This window comes from Octopus bimaculoides, chromosome 18, assembly GCF_001194135.2.
Source record: "Octopus bimaculoides isolate UCB-OBI-ISO-001 chromosome 18, ASM119413v2, whole genome shotgun sequence".
Taxonomy (NCBI): Eukaryota; Metazoa; Mollusca; class Cephalopoda; order Octopoda; family Octopodidae; genus Octopus; species Octopus bimaculoides.
The window spans coordinates 40,594,021-40,604,981 of record NC_068998.1 but is presented as its reverse complement, the minus strand read 5'-3'; the positions used below and the strand labels follow the sequence as shown (position 1 = coordinate 40,604,981).

The window sequence follows — 10,961 nt, the reverse complement described above, 5'->3', positions numbered from 1 at the left end:
TTCTTTTATTTGCCACCAGGGCGAAGGATGAGGGGGACAATACAAAGACAGAAATTATATTAATAATAATAATAATAATAGTGTCTTATTTAGGCACAAGGCCAACAATTTTGAGTTGGGAGAGTTGATACTCTTGACTCCAGTACTCGAAGCACTTATTTTGTCGATCCTGATATGAAAGATTAAACTTCATTTGTGTGTGATATCAACTCAGAAAGATAAGGGAGACAACTACGTATCGTATCTCTTCCACTGATAAAAGTTGTTATTTTGTGAGGTTTGAAATCAGAACACAGGAAAATATAACAAAATACTTGAAAGCATTTTGCGTACATATTCTCAAATAAATTACAGTTTATGATTATAAATCACTTTTTCTTTTACAAACCTTTTAGTCAAAAGGTAAGGTGCTGCCTATAACATTTTATAAAGTTTATTGTTTGAAGCTGGTAGAAGGGAAGAAGAGAGAAAGGTAGCCTCAAACCAGAGATGTGGCCTGAATGCTTGCAATAGAGTAGAGTTGGCTAAATGTACCCAAGGTGACAAGCAATGGTGTTGAAACCAGGTAACATATTAAGTCAACTCGCCAAGCAAGCCATGGCAGGAATTGAACTCAGAAAAACAAAGTATCCAGTCAACATACAGTTCCATCAATCCACAACCTTGGATTGTGACTTTTCTTTTTATCAACTCCAAAAAATATGAAAAGCAAAGTTGACCTTGGTGGGATTTGAGCTCAGAGCACAGGTAGTAGGAAGAAATACTTTGAAGCCTTCAGTCCAATGCTCTAATGACTCTGCCAATTCACCACTATGAGAGTGTTCTATTGGGTCTTTGAGCATGTTCTTTTCTAAATACCTCAGTCTATATAATTTTTTCTACTACAGACATAAGGTCTGAAATTCTTGTAGCCAGGGTCTCAGGGGTTCTCAACCATTTTTTTATCTACAGACCTCTTTGATTATAATTTTATTCTGGTGGACCTGCATAGCCATTCCCTGTTTAAAAACTAGTTTTATAGAAACTCCTTTCAAAATTCCTATTTTGTTTCTCACACATTAACTTGTGTAGTTTGAACTATGTAAAATGCTAGAGAAAAAAAACCTAGCTGTTTCTTGCAATACATACATCAAAAGAAACGTTTTTCAGGGACCCTTGAAAAACTGTTGTGGATACCCCAAAAGTCTTATATGCACCCTCAGGGGCCATACGGACCCTGGTTGAGAATCATTGGCTCTAGTTGATAACACTGACCCCAGTGCTTAATGGATGCTTATTTCATTGACCCCAAAAAAGATGAAAGGCAAAGTGGATTTCAGCAGAATTTGAACTCTGAATGTAATGAGCTGGAAGAGACTCTGCTAAACATTTTGACTGATATGCTAATAATTCTGCCACCTTGCTGCCTTACCTCAGTCCACATAATACTACATACACACAACACACCCACACTATACCTTACATATGGAATTACAATCACTTTAAACTCCACACTGTCAAGTTTTAACTATTTTACCACATTTCTGCTGAAATACATTGCTTGTGTTTCAATTAATTTTGAAAATAACAAAAGAATTTCATAAAAATAGTTCAGTCATTCTTTGAGCTGCTTAGGATATAATTTAACATGAAATTTTAAATGAAAGTTTTAATTTAGATAACTCTAAAACAGGAAGTTTGTGCCTTACAACTGGAGGTTGTCTTAGGGAGGTTGGTATCTAAATGATACATCATGCCCTTGGTTACCACAACATACTTAAACTGTCTCAACACAAACTACTTGTTTACTATACAAACCAATGTGGAGGAGTCTTTATGTAATCATTCGATCTCATTTTTACTTTATTCTTTAGTTGTTGAGTCTGGAGGAAGGAGTTTTGTCCATAACCTTTGGAGGCTCTCAAAGACCACTGAGCTTGATGCTATTAATGTTTTGTTTAAATTGTTGTGGATCAATCATAGCCAAATTCTTTCAAACAACATCCAAATATCTTTTTTTAGAAACACCCCCCCCCCAAGAATAGATAACAGAGAATGTAATCTTAAATACACAAAAAGATGGGATGATTGCGGTTGGAATGTCTATGCGCATAGAATGACTTAGAAATAACAGCACTTCACATTGCCCTCTACCACGTCTACACTGTATCATCTCACATACAACACATTCAGACAGCTGCTCTGTTGTTTTCTAAATAAACTCAGTAATAATAAAATTCCAAGGAGTATAAGATGTCACATTTGAATTGTGTTCACCTTGATCCCCACCAGCAAAATCTAATGAAGGATCCTCTGAAGAGTTTTGGAATAGCTATTATAGGAAAGGAAAGGGGGTAAAAAGCAAGAAAATGGACTGAAACAATATCTGAATTTAAAAAAAAAAATTTCTTTGAGAATCATAATTTCCGTTGTATGAAAAAAAGTTCTTTGAGAATCATAATTTCCGTTGTATGAAATACAAGAATATTAAAAAACGAAGGAAAAAAATCGCTCTCTTTCCTTTTCTCCTGAAGTATATATAGGGCTTCGAGGGCTAGACATTTCAAAACTCCATCTGACCTCTACATCAGTAGTTCTTAACCGGCGTCCATATGACCCTTGCGGGGACATATAAGATTTTATTGTTAAAGTTCAAGTACAATACATTAGTTATACTTCTACAATACACAAAATACTTTAATGTTTTTCTTTTAAACATCGAATGTCTGTGAGGGTCCAGTATTGTAAAACAGGAATCAAATGAGTCCCTAGGTAAAAAAAATGGTTAAGAAATACTGCTCAACATGATCGCTAAGTACCTTTCTAATATCAGTGGTGGTGAGCGGGGGCTCTCATTCGGAGGGTGAAGGACAGCGCCCAAGTTTTTTTTTCCAGTTCCAGAGTTCCCAAATTGGTGGGGATGAAGGAAAGATTGGAGATCTAGCCCGAATCCTTTCAAACAGGCAAAGGTGGTGGTGTTAACACAGGTGACCGATTAGTTCGGCTAACGAAGAACGGTGACGTCCCTTCCACCGGGCTTCCATCAACCAAATTCCACTGACAAAGCTTTGCTGAACTTTTTCAGCTATTGTGAATTACACTTGCCCAAAATTCCACACAATGGGACCTACCTGAAACCACCACAGAGCTGCGAAACGAATTTCTTAACCATGCAACAATGTCTGCTAGAAATAGCAGCCAAATCTCACTCAAGTCGCACCCTGCCAAAGAACACATTAGATAATGATGTAATCCTAAAAATTATAGCTTGGGAGAAAAAAGAAAAACAAGTCAGTCACATCTGGAGAGTGCCTTTGGTCATAGATCAACTCGATCAGAGTTAACCCGAGATTAAACAGCCACGATAATAAATAAACAAAAACAAACTGAACAGTGAAAAGGGTACAACAAGCTCCGACTGTAACACTGCACCATATTCAATCAACCACTGCATGTCAGAACACAGTGTTCCTCAACCAAAACGGAGGCATGGCTTATCTGGAGTGGACCGAGCCATAGATCTCGGTGAATGTTGAGCTGGGACAACATAGCAACTACCACTACGTATAATACATCCTCATATAACCAAAACATTGTGGTGTATAATATATAAAATGGTTCCAGGCTTGACTGAATGAAGTATGATCATATATACAGCGTACAGAATTCCTAATAGTCCGAGGATCTAACTTCGGTTCCATAGGTATTGCATCATTTATAGTCAGCACGTGGAAGTTTAACAGTAAGCAACATACCAAATCATAATAACAACATATATCAAAATAGATTAAAATAGATTACCAACTTGAAAAAAATCATATCTAACTTAGCTAATCTGGCATTTCAACTTTAAATCTTTTAATTAAATTTCATTGAAACTCACCTGGCCACAACTTCTATATAAACGACAGCAGGTACAGCTTTTTCCACTATATCAGCAATAAAATTGTATTTAACACGATTGCTGACTGTATTAGAAATATTTTGACTGTCTTCATCATTATCATTGTTCTTGTCCTTAGAAACAGCAAGAACTGGTCTTAAATAACACTTTAAACCCACAGATCCTAATAGTCCGAGGCCCGCTAAAGTACTTAATAATCGTAAATTTAAATGTCTCAGCTTCTCACCGTGTCCTCGCAGTGAATTAGTCGACAAATTCATGAAGTTTCTTGGCTTCGACAACAGCCTATAATATTGAAATATTCCATTTCCCCGTAAGATTTGTCTGCCGACAGTTATATAAGTCCGTATGGGCGAGGCCATGTTGTATCTTCCAAGATGTTTATATGTTTAACCTTTATTAATGATGCATACTGTAAAGACAGTTGTTGTTAGTGGTGGTGACGGTGGTTCGACTTGTAGATCGGGTTAGGGTGGCTTCAAGACATTTCGTTTAATGCTTCTGAAGACAAGGAACGTCGTCACAACTGGTTTCCTCTACACGTACCCACATATACGTACACGTGCTCTTTTGTGCCTTGTATTAAAGTAAATTAATATTTAGTATTGATCTTCTCCGTTTTGAGTTCGAATCCAGCCGGTGACTTTGTCTTTCATCCGTAAGGTATCGATAACAGACCAGATATGAATTTATGTAGTCAACTGTAGACGCCCACCTTACCATAACATTAAAAATAGTTGCCATGTGTTTAAACAAAAAATATTATTATGTGCATATGTAAATTTAGTTTAGTTGTAGTTCATTATATTTATTTTTGTCTTATTTAAAAGTTGATATTTGCGGGATAAAATTTTCCATATATTTCGTTTTTGGATTGTTATATATATATATTGTAAATGGTAATTACAGCATTAATAATTTTCAATAACTTATTAAATCATTAATTCAAAAATAAAATATTTGGTCGACATATGCATACATTGTATTAGTCTTTATATATTAACGTTTATGCAAAATATCGCTATAATAATATTATTAATATTATTTTCAATAGAAATAACGAAATAAAATAAGTTACAAAAACTAATGTTTTTTTTTTTAAGTACGAAAGTAAATATTCTAAAGTTTCATATTTATTTTGATGGCGGTTTGTTTTGACTTTTCATTTCCACATTTTGAACGTCTTTTTTTCTCCCTCTCTCTCATATAATCTTCCTTTCTTTGTAACTCACAATACACTTTAGATTGACAATGAATATTTCTAATCAACTGAACACACAGCAAAATAAAACTTCAGTAGAACCCGAAAATAAAATCGTCCCAAATCACATCATGGTTAATTCACGTTGGTGCAACTCAGAATTGGTGACCAAAATTCAGGCCACTGTTCGTGTCTTGTTCTTCGACGACAAACCCGACATCGATTTTCGTCCTTCCAATAATGTGTGCGTGGTTTACGTCTCGGAGGCAGAGTTGGTGTCTCAGGCTACAGCCTATAAGAAGAAGATGGTAAGACTAAGAAAAGCTGACGCCTTCAAAATAATCGTCGTCGCCGAAAAGACACCCATGACAACACAGTATTACGCTAACATCCAGAATTTTTGCGTGTTTGAACTAGGATTAGTCTTGCTACCTGTTTCCTCGCAAGCTGACGCCGCCGGGATTATCACACAACTCTTTTATACAGGCACGCAACCAGAGAAGAATCCCTTCAAGCGAAAACGGAATTCTTCTGAAGAAGATCAAAGTTCAAGTTCACTATTGGCAACGCTGCAATGTATACCAGGCCTAGGTGTTACCAATGCAAAGTTATTGTTGGTAAATTTCGGCTCTATCAAAGCCATAATTGAAGCCTCTTTCGAGAGTCTGAGCAACGTAGTTGGCAAAAGTATAGCCGCACGTATAATAGATTTTCTCAGTTGAATCTCAAGTTTGACAGCATAGTTGCCTATGAATCAACATTTAAAAGACATTCTTGTTATACTTATTGAAGAAGGCCAGAAGCAATAACGTACGGTTTACTATATCTATTGCTGGAAAATAAGACTCTATACTGTACAACTGAAGGTGGACAAACTTGAAGGAAGACAGGCCTCCAGCTCTGTTAAATATGTTATATTTATGGCAGATGGAATCAATACTGTATAGTCTGAATACAGATTAATTCAACACTCATATAGTTTGTTGAATCCAACACTACAGATAGAGAGGGGACTTGCCCAACACTGTATAGTCCGAAGGGCAACATACACAACATATCTGAAGAAAGACTTATTCAACACAATATGGATAGAAGAACAAATACGGATTGAAGGAGGATATGTTCAATATTTTATAGACTGAAACTGAAGAAGGACAGATCAAACATTGTACAATTTTATCAAACTCAGTGCACTATTCAACAGTGAATTCTCTCAACACCATACAATATGGAAGACAGACAAAACACTTTACAGTCTGAAGAAGAGTTTGACAGACAGATAACAGACCAAAAATTGTACAGTTTGAAGGACAGACACTGGTGTGCAAGTCTGGAAGACAGATCAAACAGTGTACAATCTGAAAGATAGTCAAGTGTTGTATAGACACAGCACTAAACAGTCAGAAGGATAAACCAAACACTACAGTTTGTTCAAATTATTAAATGGGGAACAGACTCAACTTTGTACAATTTGTTAAAATTGTTTGGAAAACTCCCACCCACTTGCACTCCTAGTTTCCTCTGTTCCCACTCACTTTTCACCTCATACCTTTGAGGTGCAATCTGGATATCTCATCACAACTACTACTGCTCATTAATTCACTGTTAAATATAAGTAGCCATGTGACTTGTCTACGAGGACCTGCTCTGCCCCCATCTTCTTCTCTTATACCTTAACTTTCCTTTCCAAGCATAAAGCACCCCTCTCTGCCTTGGGTTTTTTTAGTCTTACAAGCTGTATAGCAGCCTCACTGGTGCTGGTAGCACAAGAAAAGCACACTACATGTAAAGTGGTTGGAATTAGGAAGGGCATCCAGCCATAGAAACCATAACAAAGACACTAGAACACAATACAGTCCTTGGACACATCAGATCTTGTTAAACCATCCAATCCATGCCAGCATAAAACATTAATGTTAAATGAGGATGATAATTACACACACACACATTTCCATATATACTTGACAAACAGGCAAGGGGAGGATCTGACCATAAAATCCTGCCTCAGTTGAATAACTCCTTGTCTAACCCATGCTAGCATGGAAAAGTGGACATTAAACAGAAACACATTCACTGTTTTAAAAATAGTACTTAAAAGAATTACTTTAAACAACAATACAATTTCACGAGGAAAGTTATTAGAGTGACCTCACTTATATGAAGTTTAAGACGTTTGGAATATTCCCGTGAGAGCCAGAAATGAAATGACAAACATGAACTTAAAGCAACTGTTTTTGCATGTATGGCTTGCAAAGTTTTTATTTTAAAAAAAAACAAAAAACAGGAGATATGTGTTTCTTCAGAACTTTCACTTCATATTTCAAAAATATATTCAAGCAATAAATGTTTCAAAGAAAAAGCAGGCTAAGATTACCAGCTAAATGATTGAAACATGTAACTCAGAATACTGGTATTAGGAGCTTTTCAGTTATAATGTATTAAAGAATACTCTACACCTATGTATTGAGTTTTGTAATTTATTGTTTCTGGTGAGTCAACAGAGATTTACACACACACGCACGCACACATCTATACATATATACAATTCTTTGTCTCTCTGTTTGTCTGTCTATTCCCAATGCATTCTCAAATGGCTCAACCAAACCAAATCAATTTTAGATGGTAGTGAGATATGAGCCCTGAATGCAAAGGATACATGAAAATTAGAGATGTGCAATGTCAGTGTACATGGGTAACAGAGTACTAGTGTATTGAGAGAAAAGTTAAGCATAAGAGGAATTAGATGCAGTGTGGTTTGGTCATGTGATGCAAGTGGATGAAGACAGCTCCACAAAGAAGTACTGATCACTCGACTAGAAGGAAACTTATGGAAGAGAGAGACCTAGGAAGACATGGGACGAAGAATTGAAGGCCAATCTCAGAATGCTGGGCATTACGAAAGAGATAACAAAGGACCGAGATAAGTGGTGCATTGCTGTACTCAAAAAGACCTGTCCACCACAACAGAATTGATATCCTAAAACCAAGATTCCACATAAAAAGCACTGGTGCTGGTGCCACATCGAAAGCACTGGTGATGGTGCTACGTCAAAAGCACCCAGTATTCTCTGTAAAGTGGTTGGCATTAGGAAGGGCATGCAGCTGTAGAAACGAAGCCAAAAACAGGCTATGGATCATGGTGTAGCCCCTTGCCGTGCCAGATCCTATCAAGCTGTCCAACCCATGTCAGCTTGGGAAATAGACATTAAATGATAGTGATGATGATGATGATTACAGCTCCCAAACCAATAAGCTACATGCTTCCTCTAAAGCCAGAAGAAATGCTGCTAAGCATTTTCTATAGCATCCCAACAATTCTACCAGCTTACCACCGCATTAAAAAAAAAAAAAAAATCCTTTCTCTCAAAGGCACAAGGCTTGAAATTTTGTAGAAGAGGGCGAGAAAATTACATTGATTTTAGTGCTCAACTGGTAATTACTTTGTTGGCCCAGAAAGAATTGGCTAGAGTGAACAAGAAGGCATCTTGTAAAATAAAACAACATAAAAGAAGGCACTAGAAAAGAACCTTTGTCGTCAAGGAAAATTCCATACCAAGCACAAAGTGTTTATCCTGGAACTTTGTGAAGCGAACATCTCTCTCTCTCTCTCTCTCTCTCTCTTCCACTCACATATTTACATATTCATAAGGAGCTCCCATGACTTTCAGAAACGTTTTTTCACACTCAGATTTGCTGAAGCTTGGAACAAACTACCTGCTCGATTGTTAATTGCCGAGACATTGCCTTCGCCAGCACTACATCTGATATCCCCTCCTCCATACGCATGCACACATGTATATCACGACTCATACACTGTTCACTTTCCCGACTTTTGTATATAATTCTATGTGCTGTACATGCGCGTTTGATGAGTTGTAGTGCACCCGAGCACTGTACACAATAATTTCATTATTAAAAGTATATATAGTCACTTGGCCTGCTGGAAATAACAGACAAATTTTTCTTCAAATCACATCTTACCGTATAAAAAAGTATAAAAGGATACATTGGATAATGTAGTCCTACATAAACTCAATCTAAAAAGACATACACAAGAAAAAAAAGACGGGATGGTCACAACTGATGCGTCTTTTGATCATATGTCTGTTTAGTACTGAAAGGAGAGAACAATAAATAGTTGTGTGTGTGTGCATCTATGTGCGATTATTAAATAAAGGGAGATAACTTTGTTATAACTTGTCGCATTTTCAAAGATCGTCGCCCCGTTTTCGAAATTCTCTGTCTTTATGTTCAGTTTCAACATTCTCTATACATCTTTGTTTCTAAGTGTTTCCATTTGGATAATTTCTACATTTCTATTTATTTATTTGAGCGCTATTGACTGCTGGGACCGATATATCTCGCAAGAGACCTTGTCATTGAACTCCAAGTCTGCCCTGATAATGAAAGGCTCCAGTCTTAATTATCCCCATGTTTGTTTAAAATATAGCTAAGACCAATGTTCTCTCTAATTTTTTTTAGGGGACAGTATGTGTAAAAATCTGAAGCTGTGAGATTTCTTCTGTTGGATGAAACTATTCTTTCCTTTTACTTCCGTCAGTTGACTGCAGCCATGCTGGAGCACCGTCTTAGAAAGTTTTAGTTGGAGAAATCGACTCCAGGACTTACTCTGTTGTAAGCTTAGTACTTACTCTGTCGGTCTCTTTTGCCGAACCGCTTGGTTACGGTGTCTTAAACACACCAACATCGGTTGTCAAGCAATGGTGGGGGGACAAACATAGATACATGCATACATACATATACATACATACACACACACACACGGTGGGCTTCTTTCAGTTTCCGTCTACCAAATCCATTCACAAGGCTTTGGTCAGCCCAAGGCTATAGTAGAAGATACTTGCCCAAGGTGCCATGTAATGGGACTGAACCCAGAACCATGTATGTGTACTTTATTACTGAATCATTGTATTGACCAGACTGGTCACAATGCACTTCCAATTCTGTGCTGATTGTAGCCTTTTTTTCCATCTTGGCCTAAATCATCTTCCTATTGTTGTGGAGGCCTTTTCTGATCGCGTAGATATTATTTAGCAACTGCATGAGTCCACCTGTTTACTGTGAACCATGCAGTGTCTTCTACATGGTTGCACATGCTGCTAGAAATAGCAGCCAAATCTTTCTAACATTAGATAATATCCTACCTGGATATACATCATCTGAAAGAAGAGCTAAGTAGTTTTGGCATGAACACCTTTGATCCTACATATAGTCAGGCTATATAGGTGTACCATGTAAACAAGCTACATGTGGGCATTTCCATCTTAATTACTCCTTTTACTATCTTCTGTTTTTCCTTATACGCCCATATTCCAAAGAAAGACAAAGGACAACAGAAACAATATTTGGTATTGTATTTATGTTTTTATGATGTAAAACACTTTATACAACTAAGTCAAAGTTTCACAGGGCTGCAGGTTTAATATTCACAAAATTTTATTTAGTCACTCCCGATGTTCTTTCATGCAGTCAAAACTAGGCTAATATACTTGAATCTTATTAAAGTTCAGTAAAAACTTATTATCTTTTAACTAATATTAATATAATTTCATTTAACATTTGATTTAAAAATATATTAAGTGCTGCTATTGGTTAGTATATTGGTTATCACTCATATACACACTTACACACAAACATAAAGATCAAGGTCACTACTCTATCTTCATGACTAAATCAGAAATATGTATGTATATCTATCTATATCTATATATATATATATATATATCAATCTCAGTGTGTGTATAAGTGTTTATATGCATATATATGCATGAATAAATACATCTATATAGATGCTTAAATACATGCTTGTGTGTGTGTATTAATGTATATATATATATATATATATATATATATATA

At 36.4% G+C, this 10,961-nt stretch overlaps 2 protein-coding genes across 4 annotated transcripts in view; one reads left to right on the top strand and one right to left on the bottom strand.

Annotated features, from left to right (window-relative positions):
* The window catches only part of LOC106876978 (serine protease HTRA2, mitochondrial), a 16,257-nt gene extending 11,496 nt beyond the window's left edge, over nt 1–4,761 (bottom strand). Inside the window, exon 1 of one of the 3 annotated variants that reach the window (XM_014925749.2) lies at nt 3,863–4,761. In XM_014925749.2, coding sequence (XP_014781235.1) covers nt 3,863–4,245 — 383 coding nt within the window. In that variant the 5' untranslated portion in view covers nt 4,246–4,761. Of the gene's footprint in view, nt 1–3,110; nt 3,167–3,278; nt 3,317–3,862 lie in introns of those variants that run through there. The other 2 variants (XM_052974570.1, XM_052974569.1) reach the window with 2 other exon arrangements.
* Nucleotides 4,762–4,982: 221 nt separating this feature from the next.
* LOC106876979 (Fanconi anemia core complex-associated protein 24) lies at nt 4,983–7,543 on the top strand. The gene has a single exon (XM_014925750.2). It carries the CDS (start codon nt 5,135–5,137, stop codon nt 5,804–5,806), a length of 672 nt encoding a protein of 223 aa, XP_014781236.1. The 5' UTR covers nt 4,983–5,134; the 3' UTR covers nt 5,807–7,543.
* Nucleotides 7,544–10,961: the final 3,418 nt, after the last annotated feature.

Excerpts from the sequence above, each read along its gene's own strand:
- LOC106876979 (XM_014925750.2), top strand. The coding sequence starts at position 5,135 with ATGAATATTTCTAATCAACTGAACACACAGCAAAATAAAACTTCAGTA.